Here is a 24,284-nt window from a genome sequence, read left to right on the forward strand (position 1 = left end):
AGCTAAAACGAGACTGAATCAGGTGATCCTTGATGTTGAGAGCATCCTGACAAGACCCTTGAGTCCTGCACTTGCCCCAGCCACCTCCCTGCACAGCAGAGCCTGCTCTGGGTTCTGCATATTCCTTCTTCTCCTCTTCCATGGGCCGCTCCTCCTCTTGCTCTGATGAGCTGTATCATTCCAGGGTCTTACCCTCTTCAAGGCCTGGGGGGCACAGGGGACTTCCACAAGGACTGCATGGTGCCACCTGAAGTTCCGGGTACCAGAACCGCATCTTCAGAAACCCGTTGGCCTACCGGATGTTGATTCTATTGAATAGATGGCCCTATCTTGGGGTCTTGTTAAGGAGTGAGTAGCCATCTCTTCAAGGGATATCCCTTGGTCTCTAGAATCCATCCACATAATTTGGGGACAGAGGGGGCTACAGCATCCTGGACTGTAGGATGATCAAGGAGTCATGGCAGTTGCCAGGAAAGTGAGTGCACACAACGCAGGAAGCTCTTATTGTTGTCACAGAACAGTTGACGGTAGAGGGAGTGGAAGACCTTCCTGTTGTTGAATCTCACTGGCTGGTCAGTTGATACCTTGATGGCCACATGGGTACAATGAATAATGCCCTGCACCTGGGGGATTCCAACAATGGGAGCGAAACCCACTTCCCTTTGTGCATACGAGACCTGTCTGTCTGGAATTGAATGTACTGTGCAACTGTGCAGGGTACCAGTAACCTGCAAGATGCAATGGCATGCAGACCCTTGCAAGACAGCACCAAGGTCTGCAGTTGATCCTTGGAATGAGCCAGAGGCAAAGAAGTTCAAGGTCACAGTTAATTTAATGGCTACTGGCAGGGCATATCAAGCAGTGCTGCACCGTGTAAGGTCTTCTACAATGAGGGCATAAATCTCTCTATCTGTGTGGAGAGTCACATTCTCCTGCAGCACTGGTTCTCCTTAGCAAGGTATTTGACAAGGTCCCACATAGCAGATTGGTCAGGAAAGTAAAAGCCCATGGTATTCAGGGTGATATGGCAAACTGGATAAAAGGTTGACTTTGTAACAGGAAACAAAGGCTAATGGTTGATGGATGCCCCTGCAAATGGAAAGTTGTCTTAAGTGGTGTTCCACAGGGCTCGGTGTTGGGACCCTTGCTGTTTGTGTTATATATTAATGATCTGGACATGAATGTGGGGGGCATGATTGGGAAATTTGCAGATGACACGAAGATTGGCCGAGTAGTGGATAGTGTAGCGGATAGCCATAATCTCCAAAATGATATAGATGGATTGGAGGAGTGGGCGGTAAAGTGGCAGATGGATTTTAACATAGAGAGGTGTGAGGTCATACATTTAGGGAGGTCAAACAGTTACAGGGATTACAAAATAAATGGGAAATACTAAGAGATGAAGTGAGAGATCTTGGCATACAAGTACACAGGTCCCTGAATGCAGCAGTTCAAGTAGACAAGGTTGTAAAGAAGGCATATGGAATGCTCTCCTTCATTGGCAGAGGTATAGAATATAGAAGTAAGGATATAATGTTGAAATTGTATAAAACACTTGTGAGGCTACAACTGGAGTATTGTGTGCACTTCTGGTCACCACATTACAGGAAGGACGTAATAGCTCTGGAGAGAGTGCAGAGGAAGTTTACAAGAATGTTGCCAGGGTTAGAAAAGTGTAGCTACAAGGAGAGATTGGACATTGGGGTTATTTTCCTTAGAACAAAGAAGACTGAGAGGTGACTTGATTGAGGTGTACAAAATTATGAGGGGAATAGATAGAGTGGACAGGATAAAATTGTTTCCATTGATGGAGAATTCTAGAACCAGAGGACATAGATTCAAGATAAGTGGCAGAAGGTGTAGGTGGGACATGAGGAAGAACTTTTTTACGCAAAGGATAGTGGGTGTCTGGAATTCACTGCCCAAGTTGGTGGTAGAGGCAGAAACTTTAAACTCTTTTAAAAAGTACCTGGATCTGTACCTAAAATGCTGTAAGCTGCAGGGCTATGAGCCGGATGCAGGAAGGTGGGATTAGAAAGGGCACCTGGGTGTCCTCGGGCTGGCATGGACAAAATGGGCCGAATGGCCTCCTTCTGTGCTGTAACTTTTCTATGGTTCTATGTCCAGGTAGTTCCATTTTTGGCAGCAGAAGCTATGCTGTTGGTATGGCCTCCGTTGCCTTCATGCCCCTTGTCCCTCTCTGTTGCCCTCCTCATGGCTGGATTTCTGCCCTTCCTGTGAAGGATGTTGCTTCTACTCGTAACTAGACCCAAAATCTGACAGTCACGCTCCCACTGCCATCTGCTGCCTTACTTGTACTCAGCTGGACTCCCAATAATATCTTGAAGAGTTACCCCCTTCTCTTATGCCCCTGCGATGCCAGGAGTGTGACGACCCCAAGCAAGTACAGATCACTCTCTCTGCAACCCGTGCACACGATGGCATCTGAGTGCCAATACTGAATGTGCCCCCGAACTGTGCTCCCTTTAATTGGCCCACATAACTTGATGGTCCAGCTTGGCTCTTTGCTCAGTCGCCGCCCCCATGCACCTCACCTGGCCCTGACTCAGTGTGACACCTATGTTCGCCACCCCACCCCTCATCCTCTACCCCCCACCAAAATCACAAACTTATCCCCAACGAGCTCTATTAATTAGTTTAATTGGCCTTATTGGTGAATTGGGCAGGCTTCCAGGGCCAGCCTTCCCGTTTGGATGAAACCTGCCTGTGGCGGGAATGGTGACAGGAAGCCACTCGCCTCTGTTCCCACCTGTGCTGTGTCTTAAAAATCCTGTCCCTAGTCTCAGATGACTTCTTCCAGCTAAACATTAAAAGCCTGAAGCCATCATCTTTGGACCCCACCCACAAACTCCATACTCTCATCATGACTCTATATCCTTCCACAGCCACCTCCTTGGGCTAACCCACAGTCATATGATATACTGTAGAAAGCTGAATGTTGATAATGTTCTGTGTTCAAAGACTTCTGAAGTATGCTCAGTTGCTTCGAGTTCATTCATACGATGTGGGTGAAGTCCCATTTCCCAATTGATCTATGCCTGAATGGAGTGCCTTCAATCACATTAAGTTTAATTTCAAAAAGTAATTGTACACCTGAGTGTCAGAAATAGTTTTAAAAACATTATAAATTATCAATAGAATAGACTTTTCTTAAATATAGATGTGTATTAATAGGGATACCACTGTTGATGCATTATCTATTAAAAATTAGAAAGGTGCAATAAATATTTCAGCAAATTTTTAGAAGCAAGTATATTTAAGTAGCCTATTGTAAAAGTATAAATTGTTCATCAGAAGTAATTATAGGACTGGGGCAAGACACAAAAGGCTGACTAGGTTAGACATAGTGGCCAGGGTTTTTGCTCTCAAGTCGGGGGCGCAGAGTTGGAATGTTTCCGAGTGCCGCAAAACTGACCCAGGAGAAAGTGGCCTAGAAGGTTGGATATTCATTCCAGGGTGGATCGGTTCTATGGGATTTGGGCCGAGCAACCAATGCAATGGATGCCAGGTGTAGAGGCGGGCTGAGCAGAAGGCCTGTCACTGTATCGAAGTTTTTTAAAAAAACAAAAATAAACAAAACAGACCTCCAGCCCTCGCTCCTCACAGTCCCAATGCAACCATCTATGTCACCTCATGCCCCCACTCAGCTCCCAATGGTCCCTCATACTTTCCATGCCAATCTATGCTCCATTTACCCCCCCCATGGCCCCTCATGCCCTCCATGCCAACCCATGCCCCTCTGCCCACCTCCATACTCCTTTACAGCCTATATCCCAGTCTAGTGCCAATTCATGCCAATGCATGCCCCACGCACCACACGTTGCCCTTACATCTACCATGCTAACTCACATAGTAACCACTATTCAGCAGACCCATGCTGAGATAAAATAAAGCTCCCAAAATAAAACTCCAATTATCTATTGCAGGCTTATTTTTTTTAAAAAAACCCTCATTCATAAAAACCATTTACTACATTTATATTCCTTCAGTTACATTATCCTGTATAACAACAAACATTTCATTCATAATCCCTTATATAAAACAAGCATTGGAATTCACAGTCCAACCACTTGGAGCTGTCAATCAAACTGTGAAATGGTAGCATTAATCCAATAATGGTAGCCCTAAGGCTGATGTCAACAGATAGAGTGAAATAACAAGCAATCCTTTTTTAAAAACGTTTTTTTCAGAGTTAAAGGGCAGGAGTTTTAAATGCCTTGACAGCTTAACAGCTCTGTTTGGCAGCTCCTCATGGCACTCTTGACAGTTGGTTTTGACAGTTCTTCTTGATAGCTCATTTTGACACTTTTGGCACTTGTTTTTGATAGTTCCAATGAACTTCACATTCCAATGAGTTTATGCACTTTTTAATGCACATTCATGCCCACTTTTAGAATACTAAACGGCATCTTACTTCTCCCAAAAGACACCTGACTCCCCCAAACGGGATACAGGGACCATATCCAAAGGTCTACCTTATCTCTCCAAAAAGGGTACACTGGCTAAAAGTTCAGACCTGCTCCTACCAGGTCTCATCTGCACACGTCAGGTTCCAGGCACCTCTCACACCAAAGTCACATGAGTGGAGGCAGCTGCTGACTTCTATGGGCAGCTGCCACTACGAAACGTGCGTGCATGAAACACAACCCAACCCCATTCCTGCCCCCATGAAAATTGCTGCGTTTGGGGGCAGCACATCTGGGAACTTTTAATCTTAGAGCTGTCTTTCACAGTGAGGTTTTTTTCTCCCCTAGAGATTGTTTCTCTAGCGCAAGCACAGCAAATCTTCCAGCCTTGTTTTAACTCATGAATTTGGTCTTTTCAATCCAAGCCTGATTACCCAGCCGCATTTTTGTATGGTGAACCACAGCATCTTGCTGCCCTCCCCCTCTCCCAGATCCTAGAAGACTAATCTTGAGCTTTTAGAGGTATCTTCAGAAACCCTGTAACCCAATATCACAATGCCTTCCACTGTACCCTTCCCATCTGAAAGCCCATCCCCATGGCGATGTGAATCACATGGACGTTGTATCCAGGTAGAAATGCTGATTTACTATTCTTTACACCCCATCTCTACTCTATCGTGAAATTAAATGAACAGTTTAGAGCACAACTGTTTACAACCTAACATTCTGAACCCATTTTTGGGATTTTGGACACTCTCAGTTTATCTACTGTTGGCACTCAGGCTGCTGCCATTGTCTCCAAGTGTAAACACCTTCCACCTTCTTCCTAGTTAAAACAATGTGGGCCCCCTTTAATCTCTAACCATCAAATCACCCAGTCTTGCAGTCAGGCAGACTTCAGGACGATAAGACCATAAGACATAGGAGCAGAAATTAGGCCATTCGGCCAATCGAGTCTGCTCCGCCATTCAATCATGGCTGATAAGTTTCTCAACCCCATTCTCCCACCTTCTCCCCATAACCTTTGATCCCCTTGCCAATCAAGAACCTATCTAACTCGGTCTTAAATACACTCAATGACCTAGCCTCCACAGCCTTCTGTGGCAATGAATTAAAAACACAGTTCCAAAACATAACCATCTTATAAACCTCATAATTGTAACATTATAATTATACTGAAACAAGCTGACTGTAATAAAACTCACGTTCAAATACCCAACAGCAATGACTGTCTGGATGTCATTTTCAAATTAACCTTTGAAATTAACCTTTATTCTAGATACTATAAAATCAGTTAACAGCAATACTGTATAAATTGTTAGTGTATTGTAGATGAAACCCGCATTTTCTTGCTGCTCGATTTGCCCTGAGGGAAAAAATAATTTGCTTGGACAATCGAGGCTGATGAGGGCAACAAGTTTGAACACGATCACAGCTGAGTTAGGAGAGTTTCAGTTTAGATTTGAAAAGTAAAATTTATACTGACAAAGGGGATACTTGTAGAGGCAGTGTATCAGCAAACATTAGGAGAATATTTCTTGCGCTCCCAACAAAAGGTAAAATATTTGTTCCATACTAGCAGAGAACCACAAAATATCTGCAGTCAAATTAGCTTCTTTATTGCCACAGTGGCCAGGATTTTTCAGTCGACATGTGGGGGCAGGCCCGACACGCCAATGCGTAAAATGATGCGCGATAATGTCAGGCATGCGTCCCGATGTCATCGTGCTGTCTCGTAATGTTTCATTCGGCAGGCGCTCACCGGAGTCAGCTGTGCACCCACCAATAATTACAAAGCCTATTAAGGAATTAATTAATTTCAAATTTACGCTGCCCATCCAACCTAATTGTTGGGAGGCAAGCGAAAAGACCTAACAGCTTTTACATTTTTTAGGGAACCTCATCCACGAGCGGGATAAGGTTTCCTAAAGCTTTAACAAACTGAATGAAAAAGTTTCCTGAAATATAAAAATATGTCCGATCTCATGTGACATGGTCACTTGAGGGGACATTTCATTAAATTTGAATTCCACTTATTTATTTCAAAAGTGCTTTAATCTCCCTGAGGTAGCGCGAAAGAGTGCTGGCCCCGACTCTCCCTCCTCCCACTGCCCACACAGGTAATGCTGAGCGCCACCGCTCGCGTATTATGCTGGGCGGGCCTTAATTGGCCTGCCCATGTAAAATGGTGGTGCGGAGCTGATCGCGGGCAGTGGTCAGCTCCGCAACCACTCCCGCCTGCTCCTGCCGAGCCTGCCTGACGTGGGAAAAATTCAGGCCCAGTATTTCTTTAAATACAGAATTTTGAATTATTCTTTCACCAAATACTTTAACACAGTCAAAACCTCTCACTCTGGAAAAGGCTGCATAAAGCTGTCCATGTATAAAAACAGGCCTAAGAGTATGAAGAGGCTGGCCTTGTAACTTGTGACAGAAATTCTAACTTAATATTATTTGAGGAATAAACACCCTATTTCCGAGAAATCTGCCATTTTTTTAGCATCTATCATCAAAGAAAACAGCATCCAACTACCAATCTTGCTCCATGACCAAGTCCTTGATTAGGATTCAAGCTTCATAGCAACATTATAACTGTTTCTTCCTCGAGTCCAATTGTATGCATTGGCATACCCATTGGAGTCAGACTGTGTTTTTCATTTGTTCATGAGATGTGGGTGTTGCTGGCTAGGTTAGCATATATTGCCCATCACTAATTGCCCTTGAGAAGGGGGCGGTGAGCTGCCTTCTTGAACCTCTGCAGTCCATATGTTATAGGAACACCCACAATGCTGTTAGGGAAGGAGTTTCAGGATTTTGACCCAGAAACAGAGAAGTAGCAGTGAAATTGTTCCAAGTCAAGATGGTGTGTGATTTGGAGGGGAACTTGCAGGCCCTGGTGTTCCCATGCATCTGTTGCCCTTGTCCTTCTCAGTGGTAAAGGTTGTGAGTTTGGAAGGTGCTGTTGAAGGAGCTTGGTGAGTTGCTGCAGTGCATCTTGTACATGGTACAGTGTAGAAAGTCTCGTGCATATAGACTGTTATTACCTTCTTCGTCTATAGAATCAATGCTGATATATTCTTGTAATTCACTTGACGAGTTTTCCTCAAAGCTTTTCATCCAAATCTAGGGATACCTCCTTTTAGCATGAAGAAGAACTTTTGAATAAGAAGTTGTATCAAATAATTGTCCCTGCCATTTTTCCACACTTAATGAATTCCATCATCGCTTCTATCCCTCCCATACCACCCCTCCCATGCTGTCTCCATCCCATTTCTTCCATTTCCCACATGTCAACCCCACCCTGTTTTTGCCATCACCATCCCTCCCATCAATCCCATCCCATCCCTCAGGGAAACAATCTGCCCTGCCAGGGTAACTTTGATGTTGGGTTTCCTTTACCTTCTGCTATTTTTGTTCTCCACCACCCTCCCATCCTGCTCCCACCACCGTCACCAACTATTGGCAGCTGCAAATGCATCACACACTTTGGTCCTATGCGCACTCCACTTACCTCCACATGCGCCAGGCACCACCCCCAAATAAACCAACCGAGGTGTCCCGTAAACTGACCAATTAAAACAGTCTGAACAGACAAAACCGAATATTGTTATAGATTTTGGAAAAATGTATCGTTACTAACAATTTGCTTTTGCTCCATCATCACATTTCTTAAATCTGTTTCTATTATAAAACATAATTGAATTTCACTTATACTAATGAAGTGTACTCTCCAATTAATAATGTGAATTGTATTATGAACAAAATAAAGAACTGTCAAGATAGCTAAGCATCATTATAATCAACTGCACCGATGAGGTATAAGTTGAAATGAATCGTTGCCTGTAATTTAAATGTCCTGAACACCATGTAGATTTACTGGCTGTACCATTTGTAGTGCACAGATTACCTGAATTTTCAAGCAATTTCATGAATATAAGTGTACTGAGTTGCTTGAAACCTATTTATGTTGAAGCTCAATGATTACCGCAGGCTGCCAAAACCTCCTGTCCTCCAAAGTGAGTACTGAAGTCTTATATTAGACTTTTCTCTTTGGATCCCTTTAGAGACAGTGTGGGATAACAGGCTGTATTCAGAATGGGCCCATCCTAAACTTGGTTTCTTCATCCCTTTTGATGCTTCAGGTTGCCCTTATGTGCAATATTCCCTCTAAGCTACACAAATGCGTGGCCAAGCAGCAGCCTAACAGGTACCGTGCAGGCCTTGTTCTTTGGTAAATAATGTGCGTGCATGGTCACACAGACAGTTTTAAGGGACTTCACAGTGAACAAAAATGGGCTACGCATAGCAACTAAACGTTAAAGGCAACATTGCTCATGTGGACTGCAATTTGAAAGCTAATTGCAAAACTATTGCACAGCGCCTACCTTAGAGAGTCCAAGTCGTCTATGAAGCAATACTGATGAATGCCTTTTTGCATGTTGTTAGTAGGATAGCCTGTAACATGCTACAAAAATACCCCTTAATCACAGTATTGGGCCAATTTACCTCTGTCCTTTTCCCAAATACCTTCTGAAAATTAGATGCAAGACAGAGGTAAATTGAACTAATCTTGTGCTCCCATTTTGCTTCTCTATAGCACTGAACATAAACTTCCTTTGTAGCTTTTCTGATGTCTATGCCTGAAGGGGACTTAGCAATGTAATTTTCTTCCAAGTGAATTATAGGGAGCTTTGCATTTAAATGCCCTTTTTCAGAGCTCCTACAGTTCAGCGACAAACTGTTCATAGAAAAACCTGGTACTGCTGAATTCAGAGTTTGTGGACACAACCCTTGTACCATGATATCAAAAATAATAAGATCAGCCTCACACTCAAACCAGTGGTGGTGGTATGTTATAGTTCGTTCAGGGAGTCCAAGTTGCTGTGGCAACATGCACATTTTACATGCATGTTGTCGTCTGGATTTATAAATAATGATGTAAGAGGCTCCAACTTTTTTTCCATCACCAGGAATCTCACCCGCTCTTACTGCCTGCCACTGGTGTGTGTTGGAAGGATTTGCAGGCTCATACTCAACTTGTTTGGCTGTGTTATGAACGCAACTTCTGCAGCCATCAAGCCCTGGGGTGGGAGTCAAACTCAGAGATGCTGGTTCAGAGGCAGGGATGCTAATCACTATACCCCAGACCTCCCTATTCAAACTAGTACCCTCCTCCTATTCTGCTTGCGAAGGCATTCCAATTCATTCCATAGTGGGAGAGAAACTTCAGCTAGTAAGTACAGTACAGTAGTCAACTCCTCACTTAGGGCCTCTCTCTACAACATTATCTAAACACGTACTCCTTGCTTTAAACACTCTGTATGATAACAGTCAATGAAAGACCATATAAAAATACTGCACTTTGGCTGAACCTGATGAGTAAATGTATCCAAAAACTTATGCTTTATAGATACTTCAATGAAAAAATGGCAAAGTTTGAAGAGAAAAGGAAGGAATATTTTAAGCGCAAATACTTGAACAAAGTAATAAAGGATCCAGTTAGAGCTAAATTCTTTCCTGACATGCTATTTTATTTGTCAAGAAATGTGAGCACCTTTCTTAGACAAAACTTTTCAACTATACATAAACAAATTTTAAAACTTAGGAGCAGTTTATTCTTCAGGCAGTAAGAGGTTATTAAATGACCATTTTAAAGTAGTTTAAAAATGCTAAGATAGAGGAGCTGAACTATCAATTTTTATGCATGATATGTCTTGAGGGAAGCAGTGACTATTCACGGAAAGAATATTTGATTCCAATTAAATGATCCTGATTTAGCAGACCTGTTCAGTCCTTTTTACTGATCTAACCCCTAAAAAATGTTAACGGAATAGTTTATTACATGCTATTGCTTTTAACAGTTGAGATTTATTAGTACAGTAACTAATATCAATAGCCAATAGCCATGCTAAAACAAGAAAAATCTGGAAACACTCAGCAGTCTCTCAGCATTTGCGGAGAGAATAAATAAGCTCTTTTAGATTATTAGCATCTGCAGTTTATTTTTGCTTTTTGTCCGTCATGCTAAAAATTTGTTATATGCAGATATATCTTTGATGCAGAGTTGATAACATAACCGGATGATAAAACTTTTATCTCCTCTGAAGCTCATGTATCTGCAGACACAGGGCTAGAAAATCAGCTTCGTAATGACTGGGATTTTGGTGCTACAGATTTTATATCCAAAACGGCGTCTATGTCACACATGTACAATGCTGGTATGGGACAAACATGATGCCACTTTGGTAAAGGCCAAATAACCAGCATCCTTTACCCATGTCAGAAGCAGGTGATAGACCATTAATGTGGATAATAAGGAGCTTAATGCCTGTTTCTGCTCCTGCTTGCAACTTTAGTTTACCTCTTGGAAAAGCAGCATTGAGTAGTATGGAGTGGAAAAAAGGCTAGTGATCACCAAAATCACTGCTGCTTCCAACTTCTTACCTCCTTGCCAACTCTGACCTCCTTGCCACACAACCACCGCTGCCCCCCACCCCACCACCACAACCCCCCCCCCCCCCCCCCCCCCCCCCCCCCCCCCCAGCCTCAATTGTATTCCGAGGCCCTCTAACAATACTGCAAACCTCGGTGGTGTTCTTTTCCAACTTAAGTTCCACCCTCCCATCACATTCTGTGGCTCAACCATCAATGTTACAGACCACTATGATCTTACCCAATCACCTACCTGAATGTGGGCACACAAACTTGTGAGGGCTCCCGTTGCTGATATTGAGGTCTGGGGCCCAAAATCCCAGGCTCCTTAGACCTTCCCATTTGAGTACAGGCCGTTAGCACTCTGCAGGTGAGGAGCCCAAAAAGGGATGCTGTCAAATTTCTAGGTTCTAACTTATAAATGCATAATTGTTGTGAATATGAATGTTAAAAGTGAGAAATACAATACCGTTAAACTGTACGCTTTATTCACTTTAGCGATCAGTAAGGCTTTTGGGTGACATTTTCGAAGACTTTCAAATTATCAAACTAAACACCACTTCGTCCCAACAAACCTCCATGTTTTTGGGATAACCAACAGAATGGTTGATGTGAAATTCTTGCCCACTGAATGAAGCTTGATTGTGAACTAGGTTGAACTAAAATTAAACTGAAACTGAACAGCTTATTAAGCATCTTTAAGCCAAAATAAGTTTCTCAAGCTGATGCATTAATGTTGCGTCATTATCTTCCTCTCAAATATGTTCCAAGGTGTCAGCCATTGACGATAATATCCTATTCCAACACACCTTTTTTTGACTATCTTACTTGCCCAGTTTTAACAGCCTTGGCTCGAATAGGGAAGCCCGAAAAGCCCCAAAGTTTGGGCGTCTGTCCTCATCATAATGTAGACGCTCTGGTAGAACCCTGCCCAGGCAAGTGATTGTGTTGGATCATGAGGAGAAGAGTGGGCCTCAGAGTCTGTGCTCTGAGTTCAATGGGGGATTAGGTAGAAAGGTCACAGGCCTCAGGAGTACTGATGGGGGCTTGGGAGTGATGTCGAGATGGAGAGGAAGGGCTTAGGAGTTTGATGGTGGGAGAGGGAGGAGATGGGGCTGGGGGTAGGCGGGGGTGGGGTGGGGGTGGGTGGTTGCTGGAGTTTGGAGATTCCTGGGCCCCTGGGCCAGAAGCAGCGGTGATTATATTGAGTACTTTCATTATCTTAGGTGGTGTTTCGCATTGTTTTTCCCAGAGACAATCAACACTGGAACTGCTTCAGAGCAAATCAAATTTGTAGCAGGAACCAAATGTAGGTCTTCTGTCCCTTATTTTCACTTGTAAATGGACTAATGCCTGTTTCAGATGTGGATAATGGAAGCCCTGTTAATCATTTACCAAGATGGCATCTTGCATGATACCCAGTAGACATGTGTGTGTGTGTCAGGCACCATTTTGTTTCCCAAATGGCACCTGTAGCGCACAGACAATGGACACTATTGAAATAAGAACAGAAAATGCTGGAAAAACTCAGCAGATCTGGCAGCACCTCTGGTAAGAAAACAGAATTAACATTTCGAGTCTGTATAACTTCTTCAGAGCTGAAGAGAGGGAGAAATGTGATGGATTTTATACTGTTGATTTCTCTGCTACCCTATGTAATTTCTCTGACGCCCTACATCATTTCAACAATTTCCAGTTTACTAACCACCTCCTCTTCACTATGGATGTCCAATCCCTCTAATTGCCACGACCCCCCACCCCCCCAGGATGCTCTGAGGGCCCTCCGCTTCACACTTGAATAAAGGTCTGAATAATTCTCATCTACGACCACTTTCCACCATCTGGCTGAACTTGTTCTCTCACTGAACAATTTCTCCTTAAACCTGTCTCAGTTCCTCCAAATAAAAGGTGTGGCTATGGGTACCTGCATGGGCCCCAGTTATGGCTGTCTCTTTATGGGGTGTGTGGAACATTCCTTGTTCCAGTCCTACTCAGACCCCTCCCACAACTCTTTCTGCTGTGCATCGATGGCTGCTTCGGTGCCGCTTCATGCTCTCATCTGGACCTGGGAAAATTTATCGAATGTTCTTCCAATTTCCACTCCTCTCTCACCTTCATATGGTCCATCTCCGACACTTCTCTTTCCTTCCTTGATGCCTCTGCCTCCATTTCTGGTGATAGACTGTCCACCAATATTCATTACAAGCCGACCGGCTCCCAGAGCTACCTCGACTACAGCTTCTCACACCCAGCTTCCTTTAAGAACTCCATCCCATTCTCCCAGTAGTTCTGCTTCGATTGCAACTGTTCCAATGATGCTACCTTCCAAAACAATGCTCCTGACGTGTCTTTCTTTTTCCTGAGTCAAGGTTAACCCCCCCCCACTGTGGTTGACAGGGCCCTCAACCGTGTCCGACCCATCTCCCGCACTTCTGCCCTCACCTTTTCCCCTCCTTCCCAGAACAATCACAGGGTTCCCCTAGGCCTCACTTTTCATCCCATCTCCCTAAGCATTCATATGATCATCCTCTGCCATTTCCACCAACTCCAGCATGATGCCACCAACAAATACATCTTCCCCTCACCTCGTCTGTCAGCATTCCATAGGGATTGTTCCCTCTGTGACACCCTGGTTCACTACTCCATCACCCCTAACTCCTCATCCCCTTCCCACGGCACCAGGGTTTCTTGGGGTCAGGGACATGGGTTACTTGACTGCATAGCTTGTTGTGCCTGAAGGAAACACTGCTGCTTCTCCTGGACCATATGCAATGCTGTAATGAAACTTACCTTATGGGTTCAGCCTGTCTAGCCTCTTTTCACCTGCTAGGTTTTCCAAGACCAGTGAAATCTGGTTAACAGTAGTTAAAATTAATAACCTTGTTAAGGCACAGGCACTCCTTGAAAATATTTCAACAACTGCTCTATCACCTGAGAGCATATTTGTCACCTGCCCCTCAACTCACCTCTATTAAAACCGGAAGTGGGTGAGTTTGAGGCAGGTTGGAGTCATGTCTGAAATTTCTGACATTTGCAATTCCCACCTGAACCTAACCCACCTGTCACTTTAAAATGACCACCGATGAATTTAAGTGTCTTCTCACAGTCTATGAACATGCATTGATTAGCATTTGAAAGAAACATTGTCTAACCACAAACCAAGCTATTGCTTGAATAATTTCTGAATATAGAAAGTTCCATTAACTACAAAGGTCTCTGCTCAAAACTATAGACATTGCTGAACAACTATTATGGATCATTCTCCTGATGTAGACACAAAGATACTCCTCAGGTACAGTCAGGTGAAACCACTTCTAAATCACATTCAGCATCTTCATTTAAAATACCATAATGAAAAATCACACACACATTTTCTTACTTGATGCTTAGTTTGTCAACACCTTGGACAACTCCAAAGCCCTTGACAGAGTTGGACACTTTGCACCTCTAAATAAGTTACCAAAACGTAGTATATAATAAAAGCTATGTTCATGGGTATTTATTTTCCACTCAAATCACTGCATCTAGGCTGTAGTTCATGGCTTTAATTTTGCTGTTGGCATTGATGTTCATCACAATCTGCCTATTCTTCCCCAAAACCTTAAAACTGTGGGACTCCGTATGTACCCCTAAAACCCAAGGTATCAAGTTGGTACAGTATAATATGTTCTATGCATATGAAGGTGTAGGGAATTGCATTCATCTGATACCTTAAAGTGCTTTAAAATTACTCACTGAAGTGAATAGGAGTGAATATTTTTGTAAAATCTCAATTCAGTTATATTACCAACTTGTTCTCCAGTGTTACAATTGGATTTAGCATAGTTAATTCATAAACACTTTAAATTTTACGCTGATATGTTGATTCCATAGAGAAAAGGAAGAGCTGCTATATAAAACTACCTTTGCTATCTGCACACACCAGTTGAGGAGAAATTGGGAACCAATATGCTCTTTGTTTTCCCGCATATAGTCTAACAGACAGCCATAGGGCATCAGCTGCGTGACGAGTTGTACAGTTGAAGTGAGACAGATTCCCAGAAGTCGGCAAACATGGGGATGGTCGACGCTGGCCATCACATATGCTTCCTGAAAATAAAAAGCAAACAAAAATTGATAACATGGTCTTTGACACATATCCTTGAATTAATTAACCAAGGCTAAGCCATTAAACACTAGAAATAAAATGATGTGGCTTCCAAAACAGTTCAGAGGGTTAAAGGTATATGCAAGATTCCAATTATTTTTTTAAAACCTGGGATTGTCATCTGTATGCTGCTCCTTGGTGACATCATCCAACATACGGATGGCACACAACTCATCTCCCAACCTCTCCACTGTCTCTAAATTGTCAGAATACTCATCTGACATCTGGCGCTGGATGAGCAGAAATTTGATCCAAAATTGGGAACACTGAAGCCATTCTTGGTCCTGAGCTACCCACTCCCTGACATCTAGGTGAAGCTGAACCAGATTTTTTGCAATCTTAAACCCGGATTTTCACGGAGGTGGAAGGGCTCAGAACCATTTAGAAACGACAGGCTGGACAGGATTCTAGGATTCCCTTTCCATTCTTAGCACCCTCAACTTTCACTGACGTGGGATACAAGCCTGCACCCTGTGCACTTGACCTGGCCGGCTCCACCCCACAATTTTCATGGAGTTGGGCCAGCTTCTCCATGACTCATGGTTCACAAATCTCAGAGGAGGTGTGAACCATAGGCTGGATTCAGGAACCTTCTGAAAGCTAAGTTCAAAAGATCTTACACATGCCCCCTCCTATGGTCCCTTATCGTCCCAACATCAACTCATATCATCCCATCCACCCCCAATGGCCACTTATAGCCTCCATGTCAACTCACAGCCCTTCTATTCACCCAGTATATACTATGTGCAGAACAAATGAACGCTACCGTTACAATGGCATATGTGAAACTGCTTACAAAAAAGCCATGCATAATTGAGAAAAAAACTGGCACTCCTACAAGTTTATAAATGTGTCAATTATACAGGCCACTAAAATATCAATAACAGAAGCTGTAAGCACTTCACACCTCTTAATCTTGTGCAAATAAACATTGAGACGTTGACAAAAGGGATCATAGAAAAATATAAATTATAACCACATAAAGGTATCAATCAAGCAAAGTCAACATTTTTCTCCAGTGTGTAAACAACCTCCCATTCTAATAATCTTTTTATGAGTTTTGGCTCTCAGCCAAGCATGCATTATGACATTAAGCTGGCAGGGGGGCATGGAGGTAGTATGTGGGAGTGGCAGGCTGTGAGAGGTGAGGGCTAGAGGGCTTAAAATATAACCAAACAACAAGGACAAAGTCCTAGAACACTGAGACGGGCCTTCTAACCACCTGTGACAGCCTCCAATCTGTTCCTGGGGGGTGGCAGCCTCCATTCCATCTCACGTCCGACCTCGTACCAAAGCGAAGGTCCCATCAATTGGATGCCATTTCAAACTGAAGCAGGTACAGCAAGCTGGGAAAAAGTGGCATTTTTGACCCTGAGCTTCCAACAAACACAAAGAACACTTACTTCCACCTCTGTAACATCGCCCAACTTCACCTCTGCCTCAGCTCGCTATTACTGAAATCTTCATCATGATTTTATTATCTCTGGACATGATTATTCCAAAGCACGTGTCCATGCTCCCACTTTTTGTCTCCACAAGCTTAAACTCATTCACAACTGCTCTCTGTATCCTAATTTGCACCTAGTTCCATTTACCCATCGCCCCTGTGCTTCATGCCCTACAGTGGATGTCAGGTGAACAACGCCTCAGTCTTAAAATTCTTATCTTTGTTTTCAATCCCTCTATGGCCTGGCCCTTCCCTATAAATGCAAGCTCCTCCAACCCTACAATCCTCCAAGGTATCTGAGCTACTCCAATTCTGGCCTTTTGCACATCCCCAATTTTAATCAATTATTGGTGGCTATGCAACAAAAACTAAAATTGCTGGAAAAATTCAGCAAGTCTGACAGCATCTGTGGAGAGAAAGACATTGGTGGCTATACCTTCAGCAGCCGTGGCACCTGAGCTCTAGGATTCCCTCCCTACACTTCCCTGCCTTGCTACTTCACTTCCTCTTTTATTACACTCTGCTTTGGCCAAGCTCTTGGTCACCTGCCCTAATATCTCCTTATGTGACTGGGTACCTGATTGTATTTAGATATGATTTGTCCAGAGTGGACTGGGAGCAGCTACTTTTAGGTAAATCTGCATCAGAGCAGTGGGACTCATTCAAGAAAGAAATAGGGAGAGTACAAGGCCAACATATTCCAGTAAAGGCAAAAGATGGGACCAACAAATCCAGGGAACCTGGGGTGTCGAAGGATATATGGGATTGGATAAAAAGAAAAAGGGAGGCTTAAGGCAGATACCGAGGGCTCAAAACAGCAGAAGCCCTAGGGGAGTATAGAAGGTGCAGGGGGGAACTTAAAAAGGAAATTAGAAGAGCAAAAAGGGGGCATGAAAAAACATTGGCAGGTAAAATGAAGGAAAATCCAAAGTTATTTTACAAGTACATTAAGAGTAAGAGGATAACTATGGAAAGAGTAGGGCTCATTAAGGACCATAGTGGTAATTTGTGTGTGGAGCCAGAAGGCGTAGTTTGGGTTCTAAATGAATACTTTGTGTCAATGTTCACAAGTGAGAGGGATGACATGGATATGGAAATCAGGCAGAAGAACTGTGATATAATTAAGAGAGTAAATAGTCAGAAGCTTTTTCCCAGGGTGGAAGAGTCAATTACTAGGGGACATAGATTTAAGGTGAAAGGAGAAAACTATAGAAGAGATGTGCGGGGCAAATTTTTTACGCAGAGGGTGGTGAGTGTCTGGAATTCGCAGCCAGAGGAGGTGGTGGAAGCAGGTACGATGGTGGTGTTTAAGAGGCAGCTTGACAAATACATGAATAGGATGGGAATAGAGGGATACGGACTCCGGAAGTGCAAAACGTTTTAGTCGATGGGCAATATGATCGGTGCAGGCTTGGGGGGCCGAAGGGCCTGTTCCTGTGCTGTACTTTTCTTTGTTCTTTGTTCTAAAGAAGTTAGCATAGAAAGAGAGGAGGTTCTAAGTGGTCCGGCAGGCTTAAAAGTAGATAAATCTCCAGGCCTGGTGAAACGTATCCCAGGCTGTTGAGTGAAACAAGGGAGGAGATAGCAGGGGCGCTGGCAATAATTTTCAATGCCTCTCTGGCCACTGGAGAGGTGCCAGAGGACTGGAGAACAGCCAATCTAGTACCGTTACTCAAGAAAGGAGGAAGGGATAAACCAGGGAACTACAGGCCAGTGAGTCTATCGACAGTGGTGGGGAAACTATTGGAAGCAATTCTGAGGGACAGAATTAATCTAAACTTGGAGCGGCATGGATTAATCAAGGGCAGTCAGCATGGTTTTGTTCAGGGGAGGTCATGTCTGACCAATTTGATTGAATTTTTCGAAGAAGTGATCAGGTGTGTGGGCAATGCATTTGACGTAGTCTACTTGGACTTCAGCAAGGCTTTTGATAAGGTCCTGTATGGGAGACTGATAACGAAGATAAGAGCCCATGGATCCAAGGCAATTTGGCAAATTGGATCCAGAATTGGTTGAGCGGCAGGGAGCAGAGGGTGATGGTCGAGGGGTGTTTTTGTGACTGGATGCCTATGTCCAGTGAGGTTCCACAGAGAGCAGAGTTGGGTCCCTTGCTGTTTGTGGTATATATAAACGATTTAGGCTTGAATGTAGGAGGGTTGATCATAACTTCGAGGATGACACAAAAATTGGTGGGGTGGTAAATAGTGAGGAAGATAGCCTTAGATTACAGGAGGATATAGATGGGCTGATCAGTGGCAAATGGAATTTAACCCAGATAAGTGTGAGGTGATGCATTTGGGCGAGACAAACGAGGCACGGGAATACACAATGAATGGAAGGACCCTGGGAAGAACCGAGGATCAGAGGGACCTTGGTGTGCATGTCCACCGGTCCCTTAAGGTAGCGGGACAGGTAGATAAGGTGGTTAGGAAAGAATATGGAGTACTTGCCTTTATTAGCCATGGCACAGAATATAAGAGCAGGGACATTATGCTGGAACTGTATAAAAAGCTAGTTAGGCCACAGCTAGAGTATTGCATGCAGTTCTGGAATCCGCATTATAGAAAGGATGTGATTGCACTGGACAGAGTGCTGAGGAGATTTACCAAGATGTTGCCTGGGCTGGAGAGTTTTAGTTATGAGGAGAGATTGGATAGACTTGGGTTATTTTCCCTGGAGCAGAGGAGATTGAGCGGGGACATGATTGAGGTGTATAAAATTGTGAGGGGCATAGATAGAGTAGACAGGAAGGAACTTTTTCCCTTGGTGGAGGGATCAATTACCAGGGAGCATAGATGGGCCGAAGGGCCTTTTTCTGTGCTGTAGACCTCTATGACTCTATAACTCTATTTGCTAATTCTCCAGAAGCGGCTCGGAGTTTTACCATGTTAAAAGCACTATATTAATACAAATTGTTGTTGCGATATATGGGATGTTAACAATTTTTAGCCACAGTCTCAGCATTTCTAAACTGAGGAAAAAAAATCATATAGGTTTCCTGCTCCTGATCATTATTCATAAAGACAGAACTGGGCTAGGCTGTGATACTTGGCCCTCATCATTAAGGCTTACATATGCTTAACTGAGGAAGCAGGGAGCCATCTGTGTTTCTGGAGGCAAACTCTAGCATGGCTATTTAATCATGTTATAAAAGATTTGGACAAAGAGTTAAAATATTAGCTCACCATCTTTCCTTAACAAATGCAACATTTTGCCACAATATGTTAAATGAAGCTTAAATGCTTGAGGTTTTTCACAAATCAATAGATGTTCTAGTCCATGTCAAGCACATAAAGATTGATTAATGTTCCGTTAAATTCTTATTGCTGCCTTTGATAAATCTTTTGTGCTTCTTCTGAAGGTCTCCTCAAATGCTGCTTTCAGGCTATCATTCTGTGCTCATATTTGCTTATCCTGCAATCAGTGCACAATGACCTTGCTGAATTATGCCTGACATTCCTAGAAGCTCTTTTGGGATTTGCTTTGTAGTAATTAATTTTTGGACAAGTCACTGGCAGCAACATGAAGATTACGAGAATGGTTCTGTCTCTTCATCATGATAATACACTTCTCTGCACAGAATTGAATATTAATAACCCAAATAGGTCTCAACCATGGTGTTTCTGATAAATTACTCCTCTTCCGTACCAGCATTTTTACAACATTTCTCCCTATCAGAACTGAAAATGATGAACTTTATAAAATGGCAGCATTGATCTCAAGCAGTGCCATGATTATAATTTCTTGTATAACTCCACATGGGAACATTGTGCACACTGGCCTCCGTGTCCTAATTAATACTAGCACTGTCCTTGTGGATGTTCCTACGTCTTCTATTCTATACCCATGAACCATATCATGCAGGATGGATTAGTTACAATAGATTTTTCTATGTGAAGCTATTTAGGAAAACTACACAATCCAATAGCACTACAAAATAGTGCATAATAGGTTTCATGAGTCAATATGAACCTTCTCCTTTATGGAAGTTAGGGTACTGGATTTTTACCAATTCCTTTTTATTGTGTGTTACTACTATTTTTAATAAAGGTATCGAACATACAGTTTTTCAAATATAGTTAAATCACAATGTAGAATCAATGGATAGAATCACAGAACCACAGTGCAGAAGAGGCCCTTCAGCTCATCTTATCAATGAGTTAACAGTTAGTACCTAACATTCATGTTACAGAATGATAGGGGGGATTTTTAACCAGAGCAGGCAGGAGAAGGGTTAACTCATTAAAAATGCGAACTGCAACACCAACCTGCTACATATGTGGCTACATCTGTATATAAACAGAACGGGTTTGGGTTGAGTAACCCGTTCTGGAGAGGTGAATCAGTGATCATAATACATTAATAAGGCTCTGTTCCTCAGATTTTGGGAACGATTTGAATTTAATGTCTGTGACTTCGGAAACAAGCAGCCAAAGGGAGGCAAGAGCTGCCAGCACCAGCCAGGACTGCTTGTGGGCCAGGTCGAGCAGGAGTGCAGCCCACCTAGCCTGTTTTTTTTGCCATAATCTGTCCCTCCCTCCTCACTGATGCCCTCCATGTCCTCTCACCATGCCCCAATTTTACCACTGGCTTTCCTGCTCAACAGCCAGCCACTCTGGCAAGTATCAGAATGAAAAAAAAGGGTCAATTAGATCCTGCTGTTGAATTCGGCAGGATCTCTGCATTCCTGGAATTGCCCAGTTGCAAAATATGTACCCACCCCCTTTCCTTTCCATAAATATTGGGCACATAGAATTAACATTTGCCATCTCTACTGCTCTTTGATTGGAGCTGTCAGTTCTAATCCAATTTCCTTGCCCATTACTAATCTTTTATATTTCTTCTCTTATATAAACAGTTATCCAATTCCAATTTCTGACTTCAACTGCCAACTGTGATGAAGTATCCCATACTGTGATAAGCAGCTGAAGGTATTGATTCTCATGCTCCCTTTCATTCTCCTCACAACGATCTTGAGTCTATGTCTCTTGTTACTCATTCAATCACCTTCAATAGTAATGCTCTCAACCCTCCTGTTGTACTTTGTAAATTTACAAATGGTGTTTCTAAATGCTGATGTCTCTAATAATCTGAGGCAGTTCAGAGCAATGAATACTGGAGGTTGCCCCATGACAAAAGCTAGAAAACTTTTCATACAATTACCTTACAATTCTTGTGCGCCTGTCTGTGTGGATGTATGAATGAATGGAGAGATAATTCCTCTCAAAAAAACAAAAAAGAAATGCAGGATTTAACAATGAGCATCTGCATACAGTGAAGTGTGCTTATATCTGTCAACTCGAGTCAAAACCACAATCAGACCTATTTGGGATGGTCAACCAGTAAAACTGGTAAGAATAGATGATGCATCCAAGCTTGAAACATAATCAAACAGAACCAAAGCTGAACTTGGGCCCTGGAAAAGAGTGTGCAATAGGAAGATACAGAAATTGGATTTTTCTTATGCAATATGTTACAGGGAGGGAGAACTGTCATTTAATCAGTTTGGATTTAACTGGCAGCAGTAGACTTCTACTCATTTTCCCATATTAAGTACAAGTTGATGAACAAATCCTACTGTTAAAATATAGCATAGATAGCTTGTATTAAAACCAACAACCACAATATCCACTTACATCAAGAATTTCTTTATTAGCTTTCGGGGAGGTTGCTTCTCTTAATACTTTGATGGCAACTGGGATTTTGACATTTTCCCCCTCTGGGTTCCACAAGCCCTGCAGAGGTATTGAAATTTTTTAAAAAAATCAAAAATCTCTTGACTTATTCAAGCATTGTGATTAAGTTTTTCAAGCATACACTGAGCTCAAAATTAAACTGAATTTATTTCTTCTACTGACCATGTAGGTTTGACCAAACCATAAAAAGCAGCTTTTGTGGTAAACGAATTGTGAAAATTTCAATAAGCCTCAAAGCAGTAAAACATGATAAAAATGCATGTATATTTTTTGTCAGTGATTAGATGAAAAGACATTACCCTCAGAGGTATCAAAACAAGTTAAGAATTTAGCGGGCCTTTTAAACTATTTGAACATTGGTCTATTTGGGTTCTGTTTCTATAAATGAAATAAGCAACAAAAATGAAGTGGACAGAAAATATTTCAAATGGATCAGGTTTAGAAATAAAAATCACCGAGTGTTTAAAACTTCAGTTAAATCCATTTGACATCTTTCAAACATGCACTAGAAAGAAGGTCAGACTGTAAAAGCAACTTCACTTGGTGGGAATATCAATTGGGAATTCAGTGCAGGGTCAAGAGGACCTCACAAGATTTTTCAGTACTAAAAATGGATAGAACATCTTGCAGGGCTCACTGATCTCTGCATCAAATGTTTGATGTGTCCTCCAATGGGAAAAGTTATATGCCAGGAGCACGAATCTGCAAAATTTTCCCTGATCTCAAAGTGTATCAGTAGCTTCTATGAAACAGCAGATCATTTCTTTACAGTTTTGAGAAACTGTTTTAGAAATTAATAGTGGACTGTCGAAGGAGATACTGGGTCCTGTTTACATCATAGGAAAATTACAGATGAGGGACACCATCTTACTTCATTCATCCAGAAGGATCCTATAGTTCTTCCCACACTGTCACTCCAATGTGCATTTTTATCTTGAGTGATTCTGGAGTTTTACCATACTACTTTATCAGAAGCAGTGTTCCCTCATCTCACTCCTGCAATTTACTTTGTTTTATTCATTAATGGGATGTGGATATTTCTGGCAATGCCAGCATATGTTATCCATCCCAATTTGCACTTGAGGAGGTGCTGGTGAGCTGCATTCTTCAACTGCTGTACTCCTTGCGCTATAGGTACCCCACGGTGCTGTAAGGTAGGAGTTTTAAGTATTATTCTGGACTTATCTACTTCATATCCTTAACTATCTTGTATACCTCTATTCCTCCTCTTCTCTTCTCATTCACCTTGCTCCAGTCTTTGCCTTGATCCTTGATTACTTTGCTTTTACTCATTCCATCTGTCTGTCACCAGTCCCATCAGTGCTGAGTTTCACCCCCCTGCTCCCTCATCACCCTAGCTACCCAACTCTGAATATTAAACACTCTCTTCTTAACTAATATTCATCATGAATGGCTCCCTATGCCCGAAACTCCATTCCTAAAAAATCTCACTTCATAACAATCTTTCCTCTCCGAGGTCCATAAATGAATTTTGCCACCGAGCTCTGTGCTCATCTCTCATGAGATTCCCACTTTAAATCCCTAGTTTCCACCCTGTCCACAATTGAGACTTCCCTACAGAAAGGTCATTGGTGATATTCTGTGTGATGCAATTTCTTGAAAGTTCGGTTCACCAATGTCCCAAACCTCTTGCACCTTGTCAAAAATGTTGTTACTAGTTGCCTGTCCTGCAGTAAGTCCCATTTGCCCAGTGCCCCCTTCCACACCAACCTGCACTGGCTCCCAATCTCTCAAAAGGCCAAATTTTAGATCACTGTCCTCATTTACAAATTCTTCCATGACCTCACTCCACCCTACAGCTGTAATCTCCTTCGGCTCTATGTCCTAGCTTGTCCCCTACACCCCTCCAACCTTATCTCTCCTATGTCTCTCACTTTGTGGTGCTCCTCCCTCATGGTGCAGCTTTCATTTATACTACTGTCACTAAATTTCTTCACCTTACTATTCCCCCATCTGTTGTCAAGAATCCCCTCAAATTTGCCTTTTCAAATGTACTTTCAGTTAATTCAACTCTTCTTCTACAGCTCTCCCAGGTGAAACTGTTTTGGATGTTTTATCCTGTTAAGCATTCTATACAAATGCAGGCTGTTGGTGGTCTAACCAGAATTAGCTTT

General features: G+C 42.6%; 1 protein-coding gene across 4 annotated transcripts in view; it reads right to left on the reverse strand.

Moving 5' to 3' along the window:
• The window catches only part of egfra (epidermal growth factor receptor a (erythroblastic leukemia viral (v-erb-b) oncogene homolog, avian)), a 359,425-nt gene that overhangs the window by 25,639 nt on the left and 309,502 nt on the right, over window positions 1–24,284 (reverse strand). For all 4 annotated transcript variants that reach the window (XM_041183261.1, XM_041183260.1, XM_041183263.1 and 1 more), the window contains 2 exons: window positions 22,090–22,188; window positions 14,763–14,948 (listed from right to left, as the gene is read on the reverse strand). In XM_041183261.1, the coding sequence (XP_041039195.1) occupies window positions 14,763–14,948; window positions 22,090–22,188 (285 nt within the window). The remainder of the gene's footprint in view (window positions 1–14,762; window positions 14,949–22,089; window positions 22,189–24,284) is intronic.

The sequence above is a fragment of the Carcharodon carcharias genome, chromosome 3 (assembly GCF_017639515.1).
Source record: "Carcharodon carcharias isolate sCarCar2 chromosome 3, sCarCar2.pri, whole genome shotgun sequence".
In the NCBI taxonomy this organism is placed as follows: domain Eukaryota; kingdom Metazoa; phylum Chordata; class Chondrichthyes; order Lamniformes; family Lamnidae; genus Carcharodon; species Carcharodon carcharias.